The sequence below is a fragment of the Arvicanthis niloticus genome, chromosome 9 (assembly GCF_011762505.2).
Source record: "Arvicanthis niloticus isolate mArvNil1 chromosome 9, mArvNil1.pat.X, whole genome shotgun sequence".
Classification (NCBI taxonomy): domain Eukaryota; kingdom Metazoa; phylum Chordata; class Mammalia; order Rodentia; family Muridae; genus Arvicanthis; species Arvicanthis niloticus.
In genome coordinates this window covers 39,735,300-39,760,711 of record NC_047666.1, presented here as the reverse complement: position 1 = coordinate 39,760,711, position 25,412 = coordinate 39,735,300, and the positions used below count along the sequence as shown (strand labels likewise).

General features: G+C 40.0%; 1 protein-coding gene across 1 annotated transcript in view; it reads left to right on the top strand.

Moving 5' to 3' along the window:
* The window catches only part of Rybp (RING1 and YY1 binding protein), a 48,498-nt gene extending 23,646 nt beyond the window's left edge, over positions 1-24,852 (top strand). Inside the window, exons 3-5 of the mRNA XM_034511803.2 lie at positions 20,298-20,474; positions 20,575-20,673; positions 20,969-24,852. Of these exons, the coding sequence (XP_034367694.1) occupies positions 20,298-20,474; positions 20,575-20,673; positions 20,969-21,221 (529 nt within the window). The 3' untranslated portion in view covers positions 21,222-24,852. The remainder of the gene's footprint in view (positions 1-20,297; positions 20,475-20,574; positions 20,674-20,968) is intronic.
* Positions 24,853-25,412: the final 560 nt, after the last annotated feature.

The following is a 25,412-nucleotide window of genomic DNA, read 5'->3' as shown; positions in this document are numbered from 1 at the left end:
TGGATTTGAGATTCTGATCTTATTGCTTTTATGAATAATGCTGTAAACAGTAGGGTCATGGGTTTTATGTTTGTAGATTTCTTTAATAGTAGATACCTATGAGTGGCTAGAAGACTTTGAAGTAGTGCTTTTTTTTTTTTTTTTAAACATTACTGATACCAATGTATCAGGGTTCCAGTTTCCTTTTCTTCAGCAGGACTTGGTGTATTGTCTTTGATATTGTAGGCCTTTGAGTGGGTGTATTGGTGAAACCACCTTGCGGTTTGAATTTATTTCTTGAATGACTAATGAGTAGCATCTTCAGTTTGGTGCCCCCTTATAGCCCTTGGTCAAGTTTCTATTCGGGTTTTTAGTTCAATTAAGGATTAGGATTGTTTTTATTGAGCTGTAAAATGTTCCTTCTGTATTATGGATATGTCTGTTACTTTGGGTTTTTTCGAGGTCTTGGTGTATTTTGAAGAGCAAAAGTCATTACTGTTGCTAGCCGTCCTGTGTTTATGTCCTTCAAAATCAAATGTTGATACCCATTTCCAGTATGATGGTATTAAGAATGGGGACTTGATGCTACTCTCAGTGGGATTTCATGTTCTTTTCCTTGTTTTCTTTTTCCTTCTTTCCCCATATGAGGGCATGCAGAAACAAACACATGGGGTTTCCTCAGACAGCAGATGTGCTAATTTTATTTTTTTATGTATAGGGGCTTGAACCTCCAGAAATAACTGAGATAAATTTTGTTTATAAGATAGTCTCAGGTATTTTGTCATGGTAGCTCACATGGACTGAGTCCCACTCATTTTTGATAGTCCCACTCATTTACTTGATAGTTGTGCTTGATTTGTTGGGGGAGGCACATGTGTGTCACAGGATAGTGTATATAAGGTCATGAACTCATCATGAATTAACTCATTACTTTGAGGCTAGAACGCAACCACCACCACCATTATCTGGGTAACAAGTCTACCATGAGTCAAGAGGATTCTTCATATTCAAACCATAACAGTTATCAAATTGCAAAATAGATCTTGAATAATGTTTAAAAGGAGGCCAAACATCAGTTAAATGGAAAATTTACTAGAGTTGGACTTTATTTTATTCTGCACATTTGTAGTAGGCAGCATAGTGATAGAGCGTGTGTGTCTGTGTCTGTATCTTTTCTCTGTCTCTGTGTCTTGAGTTCAATTCCCAGCAATCATGGTGGCTCACAACCATCTGTAATGGGATCTAATATCCTCTTCTGATTTGTCTGGAGGCAGTGACAGTTACTCATACAAACAGGTAAACTGTTTCATGTGTTCCAGTATTTAGAAACACACAGTTGGGAAGCATACAGTTACTTTTTCCTATTTTTTTTCCATTTCTCCTTTTCTCCATTTTTTTTTTTTTTTTTTTTTTTGTGGGGGTAGGGAGTGGGTGCCACTGATCTACATCCCCTCGTTTAGCAAAACCTTGTTTCCTAGTCATTGATAATTGCTAAATAGATATTGCTCAAGGAAACTGCGATCTTGTCTAATGCTTGAAAGTAGGCATTAATGGATAGAAGAGTTGGAATGCACGGAAAAAGGACTCTTGGAAAATCTTGGTCTCTTTGGCTTTGCTCCATTCTCCTGTACACTCAGGGCAAGGTACTTTAACACCCTTTGCCCAAGCTTTTCTGATTACACAAGTGCTTTTCAGCTCCAGACCTACTTTATGTGTTGAGATTTAAAGAAAACTTAGTTTTGTATGTAGCTGATCTTTTTCAGCTGTGGGATTTGTTTGCATTTTTGGATTCAGTTAAGTGTAGATTAAGAAAATCCAGCAAAATCACACTTTTAGGGAACACATGACAGTTTTTCTCATTTCCTAAACAATGCAGTATAACAATCATCCACACATTGTTTAAATATTAAATATGCAAATTATCCCACATATACTTAAGTATGATACCTAAGGTTGACTGCTTCAACCAGTGTATTTGCAATAAATGATGTGCCATTTATATATCATACAGATTGTGGGAAAATAGCACATTTGTTCCCATCCCCCAACTTCTAAGAGGAAAGTGTTGAAAGCTTTTCACTATTTCCTAGCTTTGTGTAAAAGCACTAAGAAGCCTTAAGTCAATACCTAAGCAATAGGCTCACTATTCAGGTAGCTAGCTGAAAGGACACTGCTTATTCCCCAGAAACCTTTTTTAACCTGTTATAGTACTTAATTGTGACTGGTCAGTCCTTATGGGGACAAAACCCATTCCAAATGGTTCTTGAGAGAGCTGATAAATAGACCTATGTCAGGTAGGGAATGTGAATGTTTATGGGTGGATGAGAGAGACAGTGTTGTGGGGGGATGTTTATGGGTGAATGAGTATTTCTCTGTGTATAGGTATGCCTATTCCCTTATGTGGGCAGAGGTGTGTGGAGATCAGAGGACAAGCTGGAGGAGCTTTTTCCTTAGGTACCATTTGTTTGAAACACGGCCTCTATTGGCTTGGGCCTTTGCCAGGTCTGCTAGGGCACTAGTGAACCAGTGAGGTTTCTCTCTCTCTTTTTTTCCATCTTGTCTTTATTTGCTAGGTACATAACACCATACCCAGCTTTTTATGTGGTTTGTGGGAAATTTGAACTTCTGCTTGTGATGTAGGTATATTACTGACTGAGCCATCTCCCCAGCCGTTTAGAGCACTTAAAACTGCCATGACAATAGTTTCAAGAGCACTCTAAAGATATTTACTTAAACACATGAATGTTTTACCTACATGCATTATCTGTAAACCATGTGTGTATGCCTGGTGCCTGAAGAGGCCAAGAGGTCATCAGATTACCTGGAGCTGGAGTTTAGAACCTTGTGAGCAACTTTGTAAGTGCTGAGAATCTGGAAAAGCATCCAGTGCTCTGAACACTGACCCCATTCCTTAAGCACTTTTGAATGAATGCCCTTCTGCCTCTTAAGTTCTTGTGATTTTGCCACTTTTTTCTTTTGGTTTTTGGAGACAGGGTTTCTCTGTGTAGCCCTGGCTGTCCTGGAACTCACTCTGTTGACCAGGCTGGCATTGGAACTCAGAAATCCACCTGCCCCTGCCTCCCAAGTGCTGGGATTAAAGCGTGCGCCACCACCGCCCGGTCACCATACTTTACTAATACATTCCTAAGAGTGGTTTTTTTTTTTTTTTTTTTTGCCTAGGACACAGCAAGCAAATACAGATTCAATAATCTCTCATTTTTCTGTTCTATTTTGTATTGTGAGGGAAATGGCAAGAGCTTCTGTATCAGAAGTCATTCTTGCTTGGCCTGCCACCTTGCTAGATTTTTGCATCCCTATCCACTGATTAGGTGAGTTCTTGGCTGATTACTTTTTTGGTAGCTTTTCCTGACCCAACCGAGCAGGTCCAGTTTTACTGTTTGAAAGGGTCTGAAGAAAGTTAAATGTGGTTTCTCAGCAGTGAAAAATGTGAGAATGTGTGGTGTTTCAGGAAGGGTATAAAAAACAGTAAGCTGTTTCTGAGACTTGCTACCAGGCTTTACTACAGAAGTTCCTGGCTTCCTGTTAGGGTCTTCTGAGTGAGAGCTACTTACAAACTCATGCACCTTAAGTATCTGTTGCTGAGGGCAGATGATTGTTCTTTTTAAAGACTCCCTATTTCTTAAAAAACAACAGAGGAAATGCAGTGTTTAATACTGCATCTCAGAGATCTGGAAGGGAAAGCACAATTGAGATTCACCCATGATCTAGTGGAGTTGCCTTACCAAGCCACCCTTGGGGGCGGGGGGATAAGGAACTTGTGCATATGCTGGTTAAATAATGGCTAGTAAGCATTTAATTTGCCCGGAAAGAAAAATTTTAAGTTTTCAACTCTAGTGTTAGTATAGGGGGCTCCCAGTATAATCCTTACATGTCCGTGAAATCAGGCCCTCTGCCTGCCACTCCTCATCCTGTGTATCTGAGCTCTGCTTTCAGCTGCCCTGGTCTTTTACTGTTGAGTAGCAATGGAAGATTATCTTCCCTCCTACAGGGCCATGTTTCTTCCTCAGAGCTAGTTTCTTTGAATATTCTCTTGCTTTGGTGTCTGTTGAAATGCTAACTTAAACATTGTCATTTTTAACTTTATTTCCCCGATGTGCCCCTTTCCACCTGCCATTGTATTTCCAGCATCTGCATGGTGCTTGAGTATCACTGAACATTGAATAAATGGATGAATTGTGGAAAGGACATGGTAACAGGACAGAAATTCTACAAATGCATAAATGCATATGCACAGAACCACACAAATTTGATAGCTAAGATACAGAGAGCCTTTGATCAGGAGCTGTCGGGCTGTGTGGAGTTGGAGGTGGAAGTGCGAAGAAGACATGGCTAACATATTTGGGGCTGGAGCAGACGATAAAGGGGCAGTGGTCACATCTGTGTTAACCTCCCCCCAACTGTGTCTTTTATGCTTGAGTTAGAATGGCATTAGAAGAATATGACATTATGGCATTTAGGCTTAGTTGAAAATCCTGCTGTCTAAATGACTAAATGGGAAATCTGGTGGAGAGGAAACCAGTGTTTATGAAAAGTGTTTATTTTTCAGAGCAGTTGTTACCAAATGATCACTAATGCTTATTGCAGCCATTTTATTGACAGGAGCTAAGCTTTTTCTCCGTTACTTGTTTTTAAGAGGCAGAGATCATTTAAATCTTTAAAATTCTAAATTGCTTGGCAGACCACTTGTTTATTGTCTGGTGTTTGCTTATTTAGTAATAGCAGATGAGTCTCAGGATTGTCTCTAAACTATTGTATGTTTTTACTTATCTGAGTACTACTTTTTTTTTTAAAGGATTTATTTATTTATTTATTTATTTATTTATTGTATGTATATGAGTACACTGTAGCTGTCTTCAGACACACCAGAAGAGAACATCAGACCCCATTACAGATGGTTGTGAGCCACCATGTGGTTGCTGGGAATTGAACTCAGGACCTGGAAGGGCAGTCAGTGCTCTTAACCGATGAGCCATCTCTCCAGCCCCCTGAGTACTACTTTTAAGAAAGTCAAGCAAGTGAACATTAAAGGAAGTTAGTTAATCTTAAAGATTTAGAGCAAGGCCACTATATCTAAAGATTAAGAACACTAAAATTAAGGACTTGGACAAACTTGAAGTTATCTGGGCACAGTACCACACTCTCTTGTAAAGCTAGTAAGTATCCTGGAGATTAAGACAGGTAGATTGTGAATTCAAGGCCAACCTGGTGTCCAAAGTAAGATTTTGCTTGCACTCCTCCCAAAAGACAAGGCCTTAGAAACTTCATTTTTTGTTGTATAATATGGAAGCGGACTGGATATTTTTTAGCTGAAAGGGAAAACCAAAACATGGTTAATCTCACAGATTAAAGCATTCTAATAAACATGAGAGAATTGGTCTTTTGTCTGTGTTTCTAACTGTTGTGGGACATCAAATGCAGTGTTTTTTGCTGAGTGCCTTGTAGGAATCCTAAACATGTTTAGTGGGTAAGTTCCAGAAAGCATTGTCTAAACTGGGATCTCTGTAATGATGTTATGCCCGATCTTGTGCAGTATTAAATGACTTGTGATTTAGTTATATTTGTTAATGGTGGCTGTCCAAACCATAAAAGTAGAAGTTTCTCCTGCAGCTCTCTGTGGGAATATGGTATATAGTTGGACATACTTGAACATCTACTACCATATCTAGTTTCTACTTTCTAGGCCCCAGGTCTTCTATCCTTTTATACAGTGGGTTCCCCAAATTGACTAAAAATGGCTCCGTAAAAGATAACCTTCTTCCATCACTTGCACCAAAGTGACTTGTGTTCTTTAGGCAACAAGCAGAGATACCCAGAGTGTTTCAAGCATGTGGAGAGATTAATCTTTTCTTCCTTCGAGGATCTCAGTTGCTGTGCTGATATCTCCCACTATGTGCCAACCCCTATCCCATTGTCTTTCCAGTAATGACTTTATTATATTTTACTCACTTTATGTATGGGTGTGTGTCATTGCTTATGTTTTGAGATCAGAGAATAACTTGCACCATGTAGGCCCCAGGGATCAAACTCAGATCAGGCTTAGTGGCAAACAGCTTACTGAGCCATTTCTCTACCCTGGTTATGATTTTTAAATATTGAATTCTGCCTGCCTCTGTGTGCACACGCATATGTGCCATTTTTTTGAACCTTTATTCTGCCCCCTTTCACCACATTTTAAAGTACTATATAGGAAAGTTTTATCAGAAGTTGTAATAACTACAGTTATGTGAAAGTAAAAAGTTTCTGATTACATTGACTTTTCTTAAGGCATACATAGATTTCATTCAGTTTTTAGTTTTGTGTCAGCAGGGCCTCTGGTGTGCATGCAGATTGTAAGTTGAACAGTGTCTCAATATGTATTTGTACTACAAGGATCTTTAGCTTGATACCTTACCTCCAGGAGATGACTGATTCACTAGAGGGAAATCAGATTTTCCCTAAATTTCCTCAGCCACGGAGCAGGAGACCTTGTAGTGAGCTCCTGCCTCTCCGTTTGTGGTTGATGTAGCTTGATCCTGTTATTTTTCCTGTGGGGGTATTCAGGGTCATTGATTGGCCCACCAGACTGATTTCAAGTGCCTGCAGTGATATTTTCACTTGAGAAAAGACATTTAATGGGGAGCATTTATTGGGGGAAAGAATTCTACCGAGATCAATGGACCTGTAATTTTAGAGACAAAATACTAAGGCAAATTAAGGAAGACTGAAGTTTCCTTTAGAAAATATTTCACTGGCCTTTTGGAATTGTCCTAAGATGGAGACCTCACCGCCTTCATGAGGCTCCAAGCACCTCTTTGACAGTTACCTTAGGGATTAAGCTTTTAAATTGGGGGGGGGGGGGAGAGAAAGAGAGAAAGAGAAAGAGAAAACATTCAGACCTCCTTGCCTCTAGTACACTGATTGAAGCAGATTGACATTTCTTTTTCTTTGACAGAATTGTGCCTTTGTTCTACATGGCTTTGCTGGGTATGTAACAAACACTAACTTTGGAATGGTCAAGCCTTTTCTCTGAAAAAGAAGTGATTCTACTTAGTTTTAGTGCTGGGTTTTCTTTTAAAATTAAGATTTGCTTGTAGGACAACTTCTGGGTTAGTCTTTTGAAATTCAAGCAGTGGGAAAGTTTGGGGGTTGCCTTGGTGGGAGAGGTTGTCTAGATAGATTCTAGTAGAAAAACCACAGCCTTTGCAGTGCCTAAGAACTCATGAGTGCCTTTTACATCTAGTCTTCATTTTTGTGTCATTGCATATTTGAGGATTTGTCTAGTTCACTACAGAAAAGCTTTCCTGATCCCTGATCTAAAGAAGTAAAGTAACTAATATTGACACCTTTTTTTTTGTTTTGTTTTTTTTTTGTGTGTGTGTGTGTTTGTGAAGAGACCATGAACTAGAGTTTGCTAGGTTACTAAGTCAGTTGTCACAAGACATTTTAGTCAGTTACAGGGCAATAATTCAGCGGTGATCCCATGATAGTATCAAGGAACTGACACAGTCCTCTTTTACCTGGTAACACCCTAGCCACCACACTGGAAATACAAAGTACTGTGTATGGTAAAACTAGTGTTAGCAGTCCTGTTGTATTGCTGGTGTTCACACCTGGATACAGTATTCTTGATAACGAATGACTGAAGTGTGTGTTGCCAGGTGGTCTCAGGCTGGTCTCAACCCTCTCATTCTTCTGTCACTACCTCTGAAGCGCTGGTGTTATGGGTATGTGCCAACACATCTTACTTGGTTTACATACTTTTTTATTGTTTTCATGTAAGCTTTAACATACTCACTGTAAAGCAATGTACTGTGTTATGTCAACAGCAGCCTCACATCTGTTTAGTACACCTTGATTGTATCATTTGTGCTGAATTTTAATGGCGTGGTTTTTGTTGTTGTTGTTTCTCATGGGCCTGTGAGGATTAGGCTATATATAACACTGCCATCACTGTACATTATAGGTTTGTAGTAGTACTCAGATTATTCAGGTTTGTGTAAATGCAGTGTGACACTCATAGCAACAAATTGCCTAACAAATTTCTTAGAATATAGAAACATGATCATCAGGTTTCACGTTTGGGTTTACTCAGATTATACCATTATTCTCTAGAGTAGATTTAATCATAATGTAGAAGTTAGATATCCTCTTTCCACGGCATCCATCACAAAGTTATTGTACATTTGGGAGATGATAGATGCGTTTTGTATTAGCTGTGTCTGTATTGTTGTAATTCATGTATTATCCTCAAATCAGTAATTGCATGATAAGGTTTTTGTTTTGTTTTTGGTAAGGGATCTGGGAATGGCTTAATCCTGATGAAGTTCTAACAGTGTCGTCTGCTGTTTGATTTGAAGGCTTGGTAGGAGCTGGACAGAGTATTGTGTTCTGAAGACCTTGGGCACTTGATGGCTGTTAGTTAGCAGGTACAGATCTCAGGTGCTTACCATGAAAGCCTTTCCATAAGGCTTTCTGTGGTATGGCTGCCTCACTCCCATGCACAGAGTCTTAGTCAGTTATCCTGTTCTTGTGTATTTTATGAAAATGGGTGACTGCTGGACCCAGCCCGAACAACATGATGAGATCCACAAATCACACCTTTTGTTCAGTTCTTGTCTCAGTTAATAGTTCTTATACTATATATGTTTGGTTTTCCAGGAGAGCCCTCACTCAGCCAAGTTAAGAATAGCAGATTTGATTGTGATACATCATTCCTCTCTCTGTTTGCTTAACATAGAACTCAGTGAATAGAGGTGTTCCAAGGATGAGAAAATCGCTCTAGATTTCTATTTTTTTTCTCCAGTAATTCATGTGTTTACCTCCTGTTCCGCATGAGTGGGTCCAGCACAGCAGAAGCAACTGTATCACATTTGGAAGAGTTTTTTTGAAGATGACTGAGGTGTTTGTTTTAGTAACAGACCTTTTGATAGTTGATAAACTTGATAACTTCAGGAACATTCCTGCAGTCTTAAGCTAGCATATCACTGTGCCCAGCCACTCTAGCAAGCAGATAATTTCTTACCCCTGGCATTGTTCCTTAACAATGCTATATGATACCCTGGAGCTGTCCGTAAAATGTTAGTTACTACAACTAGACAAGACTTTTGGAACTTTTATTATCAGCACCTTTTGATGGTAACTCATGACTAGGAAAAGAGAATACCGAATACCAAATTTTTCTTTAGGTCAGTATTGTCCTTACTGCCTTCTCCCCCAAAGTCTCAACTTTTAAGCTTTGTTAGTTTGACCAACACATACAGGGGGGAAAAAAAAGATAGATTCTGATATTCGAGAAAACAAGTTTAATGCACTGTCTTTGAAAGCTGAATGCCAGCGCAGAAGACTTAAGATTAACAGCATCAATCATGACAACTGCTCATATAGCAGGTGGCACACTTTAGGACAGTGTTGTTTTCTGTCCTTTGGGGACAGACAGTGCTAGGCTCACTGGGCAGGACAGCTATGCAGACTCCTTTAATAACCTTTTTGATCATCCTGAAATAGTCAAAGGGATAAATTATTTTCCATGTAACATCTCATGTTTTGTTTTGTTGGTAAAGTAGGTCTTGTTTGTATTCTTAGCTAGCTAGCCTGGATCTTGCCATATAGACCAGACCTTAATGTCTCATACCTGTGGCAGTCTTGCTTGAGCTTCCTCAGTGGTAAAATGACAGGTGTGCAGTAAATGTTGTGGCAGTTAAGGCTTGTCTTTTGCATAATTAATATTTTTTTCTATGACGACAACTCTCTTTGACATTTGTCTGGAACTTGGAGGAAAATAGTTGGTTTTATTAAACCAAAGTTTTAAAACGTAATAATACTTTATAAATGAACAAACATGTAAAACATGGGGTAGTTCTTTCTTTGCTTACTTTATTCATTTTGGCATTGTCTTCTCAATTCTATTAGAAGAATAATGTAGGACCAAGTATGTTTTCCTTTTTAACAACTAAAGAAACCGAGACTGTGGGACTGTAGTTGCTTGTTATAATTCATGTGTAAACTAATATGCTAGGGCTACACTAGTTTTTCCTAGTAACTGTTATTGTTCCCACTAGAGCACTTAGAGCCAGAGCTGATGGGGGGAGTGGCCTTCTGTAATCCTAGCATGCCAGCAGAAGAGATAGAACTGTAGGATGCTGTCTCAGAAAAAGCAAAAAATGCATCAAGCAGATTGCTGTCCTTTTTTGCATCTTATTGTCAGGTCTTGAATCCATTGTTAAGTTTACTGAACCTCTTTGGATTTTGTCATCTGAAATGCTTGCTATCTCTTGTCATCTTGTCAGCTGTCACTGGTTTTGCAAACCTGTATAAAATACAAACTCTCCTTCATTGTAGACAGCTGCCTAATTTTCAAAAGTTGGTTGATTGTCTTTTTCCCTGACTATTGTGGCTTCAAACACAATAGAGACCCTGCCTGCCTCTGCCTCTGCCTCTCACATGCTGGGATTAAAAGTGTGCTCACCATGACTAGCAAGTATCTTTTTTTTTTTTTTAAAAGGAAACTTTTACTCTATGCTTTTTGAATACCTGTATTTCAGTTATATTCTCTAGGCTTGCAATTCAGTAGGCTTCTGGTTTACTTTTAACTTACAAAAAGCCTGACTTAGCATGCAATACTGTAATCTCAGTCCTAGGAAGATCCATGGTGCGTGCTGGCCAACCATTTAGCCAAATCAGTAAGAGAGCCTGCCTGTGTCAGAAAATAAGGTGGAGAACAAATAGGTGACATTGCATATGACCTGCCTCCACGTACACATGCACACAATTGTCTTCATCTATTATACACGATGTAATTGAAACATAAAAATAGAAGTAGCATTGTATGTAGTTGCTCAGCTTTAAATGTTAAATTGGTCATCATGTTGATCTTCACAAGTACTGTGCTGTTCCGGTGGAGCTATAGTGCTCAGAAACACAGCAGCTCTCAGACAACTGCATGTTAAGCCAGTTTGAAGCTGCCCATGGAGACAAGATTAGGGGGTTCTGGACTGGTCTTGGCTACATGAGACCATGTCCCCAAAACCAAAACAAAGCCTCCTAGGAAAACAAACCCTACTGTACACCCATGTAAATATGGCTCACACGAAAAAGATTGCTAGTGCCCAGTGTTGGGGATGGGGAACTATCACAGTGTTCAGGCTGTGCTGGAGAGTGTGTGAAATGGCATAATCATGTTGAAAAAAAATTGGCAGCTTCTCAAAAAAACTAGATGTAGACTTGCTCTACATCTAGCTAGGAGAAATGAAAACATATGTCCACAAAAATTTGTACTTGGTGCTCATTTCAGCTTTCTTTTTAGCTGATACACGGAAAAGGCATAAATGTCTCTCAAAGGAGATTGGGTAAACAACAGGAACAGAACATGGATGAAGCTCGGTGCAAGTAGATAATGCACTTGAAAAGTCTATGCTGTGTCATATATGTACATCAAACTGGAGAATGGGTGGTTCTGATCTGTACACCAGATCTGTGGTCTCCTGGAGCTGGGGAGAGAACTGTCTGAGAGAGAGGTATAGGAGATGGGCTTGGGGCTTTAGCTCAGTGGTAGAGCTGGGTTCATCCTCAGCTGGGGGCTGGGCGGGTGGAGGTTGGGGGGCGGACAAAATAACATGATAGGAGATGGTAATCATTCCTGTGATAGAACTTCTTAGACTTTGAGATGTGAAGGGTTGGTTGGCATGATCAGGCACACCTGTATGCCCAGGTACTAGCAGGAGGAGCCTAATGTAAGAGCTCATGGCCACCCTAGGCAACATAGAAAGACACCTTTCTCTTAAAACAAACTATGAGGATGGTGACCAAGTCAAGCAAACTGTGGTATACACTGTCTTTTGCCCTCTTCACTGCTTTTGAGTAAACAATAGCTGTTTAGAAATGAATAGTTTTGGAGTTACTGCTGTCCTTTAGCCTTGAGTCATAGAGGTACTGAAGAGAGCCCTGGGTTCTTCTCTATTTCTTCTATCCTTAGTTCTTTTGACATTTCTACCTTTCTAACCTACTTTTGATGACTAAGTATGGCCTTGGAACACAGTATTCTTGGGTAGTAGAGGCATTTGGTCAGTGCTACAGATCACTGCCTATGATGTGATATTCAGGCTCCTTGTTACACAAGCATCAGTCTCTTTCTGGTAAAGCTCATGCTTACCTGGGTGAAAGGCTCATTTATCACTTTGTACCCTCAGGTTAACTAGGATGATGGTTTTACTTCTCTAGGTAATGTACTGCTTAAGAATGTCAGCTGCTCTAACATTTGGTATTTATTAGCTTTATTTAGACTTTGGAACATACACAGAAGGACACAAGGCAAGCTAGAAGAGTTACAAGGAAGAAAGTTGGAATGATAACATGAGATTTTAAAAACAGAATATATTCCATGTGATAAACAAATTCATGCTTATCGAAATAATAGAATAATAAGTAATGGGAAAACATTGGCTAAAGTGGAAGGAGTCCGGTCTGGAGACAAGACAAGACAGGAAGATCACAAATAGCAAGTTACCTGGGTCTGTGCTGCAATGCAAGGGGAATCCATATGTGGATACTCAGTCAGTGACTGAAAGTTTGAGGAGAAATATATTTGTAAAGTCCAGAATTTCTCTGCTGAAGATGCAGGAAGTGCTCTTAACCACTGAACCCTCTGTCTAGCCCTTACCCAGGGATATTTCTAGAAAGCAACTCCTTAACAATTTTCCTGGTCATAAAAGACTAGAAGCTACCACAGGCAGGCAAGAGAGTAAGAAGTAAAAACAGTAAAATGTGATTTGAAGGCTTTATTTGAACCCCCAAACAGAAAAAAGCTTGTGCATGGGGAACAGAGGTTTTGGGGGGGTATTTGGTGAACAGTATCATTTGGACGTTACAGTTTCCTAGTTTAGGTCACTGCTCCATTTCTACACAAGATGATAGCATTAAGTGAGGAATTATATGGGAACCACAGTGTCATTGCAACTTTTCTGTAAGTCAAACTAATAGCCTTTGAAAATTGGTGAGTTATCAGTTTTTGCAAAAAATTAAAGAGGGTGGGGAAATTCTTTGTGTACACACTTTTCAATCATTTGTGGAGTATGGAGACTCCAAAGCCTGTTAGACACATCAAGAATGAAACTGGACTTGCTTTGAGGAAGGCACTAGATTTGAAGTAAATACTGAGTCGAAATATATCTAGATGATTGCAGCTAGGTATGCCATATAAGACCATTCCAGTTTACCCAAATATCCCTTTGTATAAGAGAAGGGCTTAGGTAACACGGTGCAATTGGAGATCTTGCTGGTTGTGAAGGAATCCCACTTGAAGCCAGAGTACTTGTGATGGTGTGGTTTCTCTAAGCTGACTTACTCATTGTACTATGCTTTGGGGGATTTTTTTCTTTCTTTCTTTTTTTTTTTTTTAAATCTGTAGATCTTTTTTTTTTTATTTTGCCAGAGAAACAGAAGAACCAACATTTCTGAAGGGCTTCAGCTTCCAACAGTTTTTGTCCCTTGGCCATAGTACTTAAGTATGATTCAGATTGCCCAAGTCTGTCTGGTCTTGTGAGCAAAAGTAGAAATGTGCTTGAATAGTTGGTATATTTGAGGTGGGTGGGAACGTGGGGGAATTGGAGCTTGTACCTCACCTAGGATTAGAAACACTGGAGGATGCTGCTGGGATTCCTGTAAACTTCTTGCTTCCCTTTAAAAATGATGTGTAGTTCTTTGCTTCTTTCCCTTCACTTGCTTCTATTCGCTTTCCTTCTCAAGCTGGCTGAAAGAACCCACAGTGTCTCACTCTTTTTTGCTAGGGGATAGCAATATAGAAGATAAGTTGTATATACAAAGGTCCCTAAAGAGGTATGTTCTGAGACCCAAACGGTTAAGTATAGCACTATAATGCAGAGATAAGCTGCATGCTGCTGTAATATCCACTGCCCCACTTTACAAGAAGCACTGAACTCCTGCCATTTCAAATTTCAAAGCAGATTTGGGGGTATAATGCAAAATTGTAGGTACTGCCTTATAGTTACTCATAATCTAGTAGAGAAAAAGTAAAGTAATAAATTATAAGTAGCAGATACACACCAGGGTGGATTGAAGCTTCCTAAAACCTGGCCTCAGACAACTTGTCCAGAGATAAGGAAACAAGTTTCTTTGAGCTTGGATGTAAAGCTTGAAGAAGGTATCTCAGAAGCTAAGCGATAAAAGGTGAGCAAACAGATGGTGGAAGATATCATCCGGAAATACAACAGAGTCCAGTGTAATGTGGGCTCTGGTGGATGGACATTGCAGAGTTTTAGCAAAGTCGTGAGAGTGTCAGGTCCAAGAGTTAAGATTCCCTCTGTAAACATCCAAGTCTAGCAGGGGTTTTAAGCAGGGTGTGTTAATTACCAGTGATTTAGAAACCATTATAACATGACCATTAAATCATAAATTACCTCCTTACAGCTGTTGTTTGCTTGTACTTAAGTTTGGGGGTAATTTTAAAGGTTACGTTTGAGGGAAACATTTGAAAAGATAGATCCTTAATCTGATTTAGCACTTCTTAATTTAACCATCACCTGCAGAAGATAGTTGGATGAGTACTAGACCTTAAATTGCCTAATAGCTTTTATATTTGTTTAGAGAATTACAGATCCTTTGTGTTTTATAAGTATTTTAGTGAAATGAATTATAATTTCAAAATGGTTTACATAGATTTTTAAATAGGGTCTTTGACAGCTATGAAGTAATTTGCACAGCAGATTGGATTGCTTTAATGTCTTGTTTCTTGGAGGGAGACTTGATTTATCAAGTTTATTTGCATCTGAAGCTGTATTTGCCTAGAGAGTTCTTGTCCTTGTGGTTTTATAAGGTAGTTGTGCATGCCTTTTGGAAGAAAAAAGTATCAGGTCACATCCAACTCACTGTATAATATTTGTAACATGTTATAGCTGACTGTAAAAACAGACTAACTAGGTTGCTGACAGTGTAAAGCTGCAAACCTGCCTGCACCTCAAGAGCAGGCACTTCACTTAGATGTGTTTATTAAATATTGAATGCCAGTGTCTAAGCTAAAGAGCACATAAGTCAGGCCAAATGATGTAACTGAACCCAGAATCACAGAGTACACTGATCCAAGGCTTTGATGCTACAGGCCCTCCTCCCCTCTGTTAGGTTGGGCAGATGGGAACCAGTCCTGTCGGTCCTGGAGTTGCAGTTTAGGCTGTTGTTAGGGTACTTGGACTAACATACTCAGGGGCATAATCCAGACAACCACTCAGACCAGAATGAAATGCTGAAGAAACTCATTGATCTTCGGAGAAAGGTCAAGGTGGCTAGTAAGGACCCTTTGCCTAACAAACCTAACAACTTGAGGCCAATTCCCAAGTCCCACAGGGTGGGAAGAGAGAACCAGTTCCCTATTGTTGTCCTGACAACTACCATACATGCCATGGTACAAACCACAAAAAGAAACACACACATACTTTTTAAAAAATATGTATTTGTCCATGGACTTTTGAAAACATGCTATGGAAGACCTAGGAGTATACTTATTTGCTAAAATCATTGGCATGGCCGCAGTTTTCCCTGGTCCTGCAGCTACCACAGGGAAGCTGCTATTACATGTGGCTGAGATATTTGATCACTGTTGTAGAGTTGTGCTAGTAAGTTCAGAGTTGTTTTTAGACTGATAATTACTTTGCATGTTTCTTTTTAAGTTTGAGTTCATTTGAATGATTCTGCAGGTTGCCTTTTTGACAACACAGGACTTGCCTGTGGCACACCATGCTTACATATAAAATATTTGGTCAGAGCAGCCCTGCACTCATCAAAATTAGAGCCTCCAAGGAGCTTTTGCTTGTCTTGGTAATATCAACAGAAAATTTTCGTATCAGAATTTATTAACTTGGTGGGGGGCGTGTCTTGTTGTTTGAGACAGGGTCTCCTTATGTAGTGCCCAGGCTTCCTTGGTACTCATTCTATAGACCAGGCTATCCCTGAATTTAAAGATCCACCTGCCTCTGCCTCCTAAGCGCTGAGATTAAAGGCATGCATCACTGTTGCCCAGCCTTGCTCAAAATTTAGAGTTGAAGAAATGTTTATAGCAACAGAATGACACAAAGGCTGTCAATAATTATGCCACAAACCAGTGTAGCCTTTGGAAATGCTCCATTGTAAACTCAGAAAGGGCATGATAAAAAGTGAAAAGACAACTTAGAGTTATAGGGACACTAGTCCTTCTAGACTCTCCTGAGAAGGTCTTGGTCCTCAGGAATCCCCAGATCAAGGGCTAAGACTTTGGGCCATGGTTGTCAGGCTGGTTTATAAATTGTTTCCCTGAGTTTGAACTACTTGTAGCATTTCTAAAATTTTAATTCTTTGGTTGTAGAAAAGTCACAGTTCTACTTTCTGGTATTCAAATAGTGTGTGTTAGGGCCTAGAACACATTTCTGTGTTGTTCAGAATGACAGGTTTGAATTGACCACTCATCTACTGTTTATTAATTAGCCAAGGATATTTGTGTGGGAGCCTATAGGGGCTGGCCACCTGTACCTGATGAGTATGTAATAATGTGTATGTAGTATAGATAAGGCCAGCAGCCTCCCTTAAAGCCACTGAATGTCTGCAAACCCCAGATCCTCAAGTGAAATTTCATGAGAGCCTCTTTGGTGCTGCTGTTGGTAGATAGTCTAATGGAGCTGGTGTGTCTTTATTTCCCAGGGCAGGCTAGGTACTAGTTTCTTTGCAGGTACATAGTTTTCTGTTGACTCACATCTGTAGATGAGGTGGTGCTTTTTGGCTATATGCATTTTCAATAGCAATTACTTTTATTTTGCATTTGTATATATGTTAACGACTAGAGCTAAATGACACCGACACCCCCCCCACCCCCGTCTTATATAGCTGTAGACAGATTAACTTAGATTTGACTCTACTCAAATTTATTGAGGCTCTGTAACAGAGCCTGAGGAGCCCAAAAGCAGTTTCTACTCCAGTCTGTACTCTGGGTTTTTGGACAAGGTTGTCTTTATATAGCCCTGGCTGTCCTTGGAACTTGCTGACTTCATGTTCACTGAAATCCTTCTGCCTCTGCTTCCCTAGTGCTGAGATGCCCAGTTGTACTCTTTTATTACACTACACCTGTAAGACAACAGGAGAAATATCTGGTAGAAAGGGCTTTATGGTTTGGTTGTGTTCTTGCCTTTTTGAGACAGGGTTTCTCTATGCAGCCTTGGCTGTTCTAGAACACACTCTGTAGACCAGGCTGACCTCACTCAGAGATCTGCCTGCTTCTGACTCTGAAGTGCTGGGATTAAAAGTCGGCATCACCATTGCCTGTCAAGAAAAGAGTTAATTTAGTAGCGGGAGACAGATTTAACAGAGCCCGGTGGCTTTCTTGAGTCTGGTATAAGAATAGCCTAGAATGGGATTACAACTTCTTGAGGCTACCCAATGGCTCATTCAGGAATTTGAAGGATTGAATGAAGAAAAGTTGTGGGAGAAGAAACTGCTATTTAATTGCAAAGGAACTACAGGAAAAAAAAATTTTAAGGGGGAAAGCAGAGAAATAATTAATGATACCCTACAGCCAAATACAGTTAACGTTTTAAACTACCCTTGTGTGAAGGTAACTGGTTTTAATATGAAGTCATGAGTCATAATAGGTTCCTTGGTATTTTAGATAAAGTGGGTCAAGGATCAGGATTAAATCAACAGAAAAGTTGTACTGGCCAAGAGCCAGGGCCATTCATGTGTTTTGTGTGCTACTGCAGGGGTGGAGAGCTAGCTTATCAATATTGCCTCAGATAAATGCAAGAATCACTCTGAAATGTATTCATCTCTTTACTCTTCATAACTTAGAATTTAAATTTTTTACAGAGACCAGTTCAAACAAAGATCAGTTATTTAGTTCAGTATAACCAAGCACTTTTGCAAAAAAATTTATTTTCTTTATATAATGAAAATTATATTATTTATATAAATACATAAATAAAATATATTTGTGTGAAATAGTTTTAATAATTGTGTCCTATTTATAAGAACATATTTTCTGTCCTGATGTTGAATGTACCACCATTCCCATCTGCTATTAAGCCTTTTCTTTTATAGGAAAATTAGCTGCACATAAGTGCTTTGGTGTCTTCAGACTGGGCATATACATGTTTTTGGAATCAGCGTGGAAAAGAATTAGTGCTTCCCATAAGGATACCTTAATATGAGAGAACATTCTCATTCTAGGTTTTCATTTTCTCTAGGTCATGAAATTGCTCCTTAACACCAGAAATGCCGGGGCAGGGGTGGAGAGATGGAGTGGCTAGTTTGTAGCAAGTTTTTCAACTAATGAAAGTAATAGTCACTGGAGGGCTTGAGTGGGATAGAAAGAAAGTGTTGGGTTGTTTATAAGATAACTTAATTAGAGAGATTGTAGAGCCAAATATACATTTAGAACACAACAGTTCTGATTTTCAAATTTTCACTATTTTCAAATAACAGTTTCTTTAGAAGCTGGGTCAGTTTTCATAGTTAATAACGAATGAGATGCCACCTAGTCTTAATTCCTTTTGGCTTGTATAAAACAGCACATCACTGCTTGCCCTCACACTGTTGTGCCTATGCTAGAGTGAGTAGACCATCATTTATTTCTGTGTATCTGTATGTGGTCCTGTCTGTAATGAAGCTTGTTGCCCTCTAGACATCTTACCTGTTGACCAAATCATGTGAGTTCAGTTTGTTTTCAATAGGCTTAAATGAAAGGACCCTCAAGTCAAGGTGCTTTTCCATACATAACAAGGCCTCATGTAGCTCAAGCTGGCCTCAAATTCATTAGGTTTAACAGCAGTGCTAGGGGTCAAACCTAGAGCTGTGTGTATACAGGGAAACACCTAGCCCTCGACAGCTGAGTGTCAAAGTTTCAAATAGGTTAAAGTGTAGGGCAGCTTGTTTCAAGTTTGCTTTATACTGCCTGATAACAAATCCCTGAGAATGGCTGGGTTTTGTTGTTTTGTCTATGAAGTGCCTTCATATTTGTAGCTACATTTCTCTTTGAAGGAATGTGTTAAGTAGGGCTGTTTTGTTAAAACTTGACAGCACCTTTTCACCTGAAGGAAGCTCTGTGGACCTTTGGAGACAAGGGCTTAGTCTCATGTAGAATAGTGTGGTTCTCAGCCTCCATATCAGGAGGAGAGCTGTCACAGTGTTAGGAAGGTCTAGAGAGATCTTTTGATTTTTATCCTTTTCTTAGAGAACTGTACTCTCAGGTAACTGGTCTCATGATCCAGGCTCGTGTTGCTGATTGCAGACATTCTCTGAGGTTGTACCTTTACTGGAATTATAAGTATCTGTCCCCTTTCACCTGTATCCCTTGTCCTGTACATCATGTAGTAGCTTGCTTTCTTAACAGTCAGCATTCCCCGACTGTGCTGTTCCAGGTCCTCTGCTTGAAACATTTTCTCTGGTCAACTTCATCCATTTGAATGCCCATTTGGTGTTTGGAACATTGGTTCTTCTTGAATATTACAGGCATCCAAACTTGCAGTTTCTTCTTATCAGTGGTCAGTAATCAGTGGTCCATCTACCCGAACACAAGCCATCTCCCTCCCCCAACCCCCAGTATCCCCATGCTGGATGAACTACTTGCCTTGTGGTGTTTGGGAACACATCACTTTCCTGTTACATGGCTACAAAGGAGGGGCTTCTGTGTGTAGAAACATTGGCTAACATTCCTTCCTCCAAGTTTGGGTCTGTGAATAGCCATGCATTGTGAAAGTGTTTGGCACCACTTAGAAGCTATGCACAATAGCGATGAGAGAGCCTGTGTCAGCTGGGGATTGGTGCAGACATAACTGTTAGAGCAGTCAATGTATTGCTTGTCTGATGGGTTGGGTGTTTGTTTGTTTGTTTTTTAAACAGTGACTTCATCCCCTTGGGAGTTTGTATGAACCACAGTTACCTTTTATTGCCTTGTATGGGTTGTCCATGGCAATCACAGCCGCAGGGGAGCAGGTCCAGTTAGAATAATTAGATTGAGGAGTGAATATCACACTTCTAATTTCATTCTCTTTTCAAGGGATTACTAGTATCCGTTTAATAAAACGAGATTAGCCCTCTGGAGCGGACATATTTGAAAGTTGTCAGTATAATTGTGACAGCTCAAAAGAAGCATTTTTTAGCACTCCTATAAACTTGTTATAATAGATGGTTGCATAGGGTGTGTGCATCTGTGTCATAAGTGCATATGATAGATAGCTCCTTTTGAAGGTATACATACAACATTGAAACTGGAATATTGGACAGTTGCCATAATAAAGTCATTAAAGTACTCACACAGTGGTTAATGCTCTGTCTTGTGTTGAATGTTTTAGGAAACCTCGCATCAATTCCCAGCTGGTGGCACAGCAGGTGGCACAGCAGTATGCAACTCCACCTCCCCCTAAGAAGGAGAAGAAGGAGAAGGTCGAAAAGCCTGACAAAGAAAAACCAGAGAAAGACAAGGACATTAGCCCCAGTGTCACCAAGAAAAACACCAACAAGAAAACAAAGTAAGTTTCTGGGTACTACATTGTATTATTTTACACTTGACTCAGACATTTTAAATGATGATTTATTTTTATTTTTCTGGATCTTTGCTTTGCCCCTTAGACCAAAGTCTGATATTCTGAAAGATCCTCCTAGTGAAGCTAACAGCATACAGTCTGCTAACGCTACAACAAAGACCAGCGAAACGAACCACACCTCAAGGTACAGGGACACCGGAGGGGGGGGAAACAACAGGGTTAGCACACGCTTAAGACACTCTAAACTGAAGGGAATGGAAGGAGGAGCTGGAGGTAGGGCTGCTGACCGACCTCATAAGATCACCTTGAATGATTCATCATCCACGGTTAAAGGTTCTGCCAGCTGCTGATCATTGTTCTTATTGTTACAGTGGTCAGCACAGTTAATGGGCAGCCTAAGTCTGTGGGCACAGGACTAGGAAGGCTTGTGTTGATTATGTTGTCACTTCTTAAATAGTTGGTTCCCTTGACTATTTCAGGCCCCGGCTGAAGAATGTGGACAGGAGCACCGCACAGCAGTTGGCAGTAACTGTGGGCAACGTCACCGTCATTATCACAGACTTTAAGGAAAAGACTCGCTCCTCCTCTACGTCCTCCTCCACAGTGACCTCCAGTGCAGGGTCAGAACAGCAGAACCAGAGCAGCTCTGGGTCAGAGAGCACAGACAAAGGCTCCTCCCGCTCCTCCACGCCAAAGGGCGACATGTCAGCAGTAAATGATGAGTCTTTCTGAAGTTGCACATGGAATTGTGAAACTATGAATCAGGGTATGAGATTCAAACCCTCCACCTGCCCATGCTGCTTGCACCCTGGAGAGTCTTCTGTGGACGACCTTGTAGTGATGCTGCCAGGAGAGGTTCTGCTTGCCGTGGGCATCTGGCTACCAAGGAATTTCGTACCCTGACAGTTACTCTTGACACTTTTATGTATTCCATTGTTTTATATGATTTTCCTAACAATCATTTATAATTGGATGTGCTCCTGAATCTACTTTTTATATATATAAAAAAAATCTGCTGTGCACAATTTTCCATGTACATTACAACTGGTTTTGTTTCTGTTTTGTTGAAGAGGGTTGGGAGGGGGGAGGGAACTTTTATTTATTGTGTTCACAGACTCCATCCTTGTCAGCATATCCTCTTAAATTTAGTTCTTTCTTTCTTCCAGCTATACTCTGTACTATCAGTTTTGATATAACTATATATATAAATATAAAATTATATATAAAGGGTTATTTGAAACCAATCCATGGCAACGCTGGTGCTTGATACACTGTGAAGTGAATACAACATTGAACAGTTGACACAGATCTGGGACAGTCCCTTCTATGAAAGTGCTGAAATATAATTAAAATCAGTCTTACATGAAGTATGTTCCAACCTGCGTGGGAACTTGACTCTCTCATCTGTCTTTAAGAGTACTGGATAATATAAAAAAATATATTTTTTAAACAATGTGATCTCAAATTTAAAGACTGCTCCAGATAGCCTGCATTTGCGATGGGCTAATTGACAAATGACAAGCGGTTCAGTTGGAGGGCTTTGACCATTTGGAAGTAACAAGACTAGCTCCAGAATGCCAAGTATTCGTGTAAATTATGGTTACATGTTAACATTGCTGTTTTTATTAAGCACTCATGAAAATATGGTGTTCTGTATCTCGAATTCCGGCCTTTTTCCAGACCTCTGCTCATGCCTGAGGTATATCTAGCAGCTGTCTCTTAGTTCTAGGGTTGCGGTAGTGCATTTTAATCCACACCACCCAGGGAAGCAGTCCCACGTCTACTTCCCCTGTGATATTATTGCAGTGGTGGATTTTGTGATCATGGCCTGTTTGCTCTTCCCCTACCCCAGCTTCCAAATCCTCACCCTACCAATGCAGTTGTTAGTCTTTCTTAAAACCTACTATGGTCCCTTAAACAAGGGTCGTCAACCACACATCCAGACATAGAGATCTTCCAGTCTCTGGAGTCAATTCTTAGTTCCTTGTGTGGGCAAAAGGACTGCAGGGGTGCATTGGTGAGTTGCAGGGAAAGCTCACTTCCCAGGAGAGTGACTGAATGGGTATTCTTTATTGACTGAACTCTGAAAGTTTCTTTTCATTTTTTTTTTACAAGTTTGGGGGTGGGGGATAATCAAAGACCACTGATAACAGTTTATCACCCCATCTCATCCCAAATCTGGGTGACTCTGCTTTGCTTTTAGATTCAGGGTATCTCTCCTATCTGACTTTACCTTCATATCCACTGAGTTTGTAGTGCTTAAATCACGTTAAGCATGAGAATGTGGTGTTAACCTTCCTTTAGTTTATCACACTCAAGGACTCATAGGAGAGCGTGTAAGGAAATATCACATCTTGGTGTTAAAAGAACCGGGTTTGCTTAATAAAAGAATTTCTATCTGTGGAGGCAACAAGTTAAAAACATACTAACAGCTTGAATTGAGTAGCCAACAGGAACGGTTCCATTCACATTTACATTAAAACCAGTCATTTGATGCGTTGGAGTCTGTCCGCAAAGGCAGTGCTATTTGTCAATGGGCTCCTGTTCTCCACGCATGGACAATGCTCCCCTCTTTTTAAAACAGTGCTTGTGTCTGGGATACAAGCTGTACTTACCTTTTTAAATACCTTTTTAAAGTATTTATTAATGAACCAAAGGAAATCAGGTGCTTTCTGTAAGCATCAGAATATATAATACATAGTGATTTGACTATGAATTTTAAATCCACATTTTAATATTAGCGGGGTATTGCAAAGACATTCCTTCTAAAGTTTTAATATTCCTTTTATTAAGGGTCTCAGGGAGGGTTAATTAGTCAGCCATATTTATTTTCCAGAGGTGTAAGGAATTGCTAAGTTTTTTAATTAACTTTTTAAGAAAAAAATTAAATGCCACCAAATTCATGTGGATTGCACTGCTCTTTGAACCAATAAGTGTTGGTATGCACTTTGTTCAGAAACACTGTGTACTTTTTCAAAATGAGTTTCATGTAAAGTGATTGGACCCCCTAGATTAGTGGAAAAGGCTGATTTACCAGCTCCTCATAGGCTACTAATTCATTCATCGCTGGTGTCTTCGGTTTTCAGTTTTGCCTCCATGATAAATTAAAGAATGAGGAGAGGTGAAGGGAAGGAAGGACCACTTCAGAACAAGTGGAGTGAACTTGCCTTGAGGTAGAAACTGCAGTGGTGGAGTCTAAGCAATCAGATGTTCCTGGCCGCCCTGTCTCAGCTGTCATGGGCTGTGTTGGGGTAGAGAGGTTGATAGGTGCCACACGATGACATCCTCAGGCATGTGTTCTGGAAATGGAATTCCTATTAGCTTCCTGCATTTACAGTTTGCCCTACTATAGTACTTAGTAGGTAAAAAACACTAGTGTAGCTTACAAAGAGACATTGAGAGGACCAGAAATACTTGGTATTCAGTGGCACAGAAAGCAGATTAAAACAAAAAGCACAGTGTTAAGGCTTGCAAGTTTCCTGTACATTTAGTACATGATCTTTCACACTCGTGTGCGCACACACACAGAGCTGAGCTGACATGCTCTGCCCGAGTCATGCAGTTGGGAGGGGGGAAAAGACATCTTGACACCCACGAGAATATTTTAATCAAAACCTTTCAGTTTGGATCTGGAGACTTCAAAACATTGGCAGACGCTTCTGTGAGTTTAGCTCCACTAAGATGTCTCGCCTGCCTTATTAAGACCATTCTCAGTCTACATTTTTAAGCTGCCGTATCTTAAATTATTGAGAATTTATTAATTGCTGAATATATAATAACCTTTGCTTGTATGTTACCGAAAATGGTTTAAGAGCCAACATTTAGAGTGTGACAATGGAGCTGAACAGTTTCTAACGCGCAAGCAGTTCTGTTCTTGTGTATGACTTGTAACCTTAATTTACTGTGTAAAGATGGTTACATTATTTCCTTAGCTTTGTTTGTTGGAGACAGATAGCGAATGCTTGTTAAGTATGTCAGAACATAATCTTCCCTTGTGAACTTTTGTTAATGTCTTATACGAGCTCTATTTTCCATTTGCCCAGAAAGATGGCTTGTATAACGCTTTGGAAGTTTCTGCTCCGTCCGTCTTAGAGCTGACAGTCTGTTAGGTTTGTTTTCTCTTCATGCTAAAGTGTCGGTGGTTTTGTGAACTGGTCAAATTCACAGGTCTTAAATGTTTGGGGGAAATTTATATTGGACACTGCTCTTTGTCTAGCAAATAAAAGATGTTAATATATTCCTGTTATTGGCATGTGCACGACTATGTTATTAGAAGCCACTTTATCATTTTCCTGCTTTAAATAGAAATGTCTATTTATGAATTCTGCTTGTAGTTTTTTCACAAATAAAATAGTAAAATTTACATTGGAGATGATTATTTTTGTTCCATAGATTTCAGCCTTAGAAAAGCCTAATTTCATCCCTGTTTCCAAGAGGGATAGAAAGTATATTTCCTTCAGTATTTGAGTTACCACAGCTAAAGTTATTTTGAGTGTCTTAGTGTGCAGATCACATGGTACAAGAAAGAGTTGAGCTAAAGAATCATCAAGATTTGGAAGAAAGCAATTGTGTCTGCTCCCTTAAGGTAGGCTGTGATGATCTGAAGAAGGCACTGGAGATGTCCTCAGGCTGTGATGATCTGAAGAAGGCACTGGAGATGTCCTCAAGCATTTGAAAGCCCTCAGACTGCCCTTGCTCTCGACAGAGCTCACTAAGCCTGTTGTGCCCAGACGGAGTGAAACAGCATGTCTCACCCACAAGCCCCAGCCACAAGGCTGGCTTTTTAACCTGCTGCTGCTTGTGGCCTGCCTTGAGGAGTCAACCTGAGGAGGGACTCCGTGTCTGCTTCTATGCTTGAGCTGGCACTGAAGGGAAGAGTGCATCTGGCATCTTGCCTTGAGCAAACACTTCCCCAGTGGATCC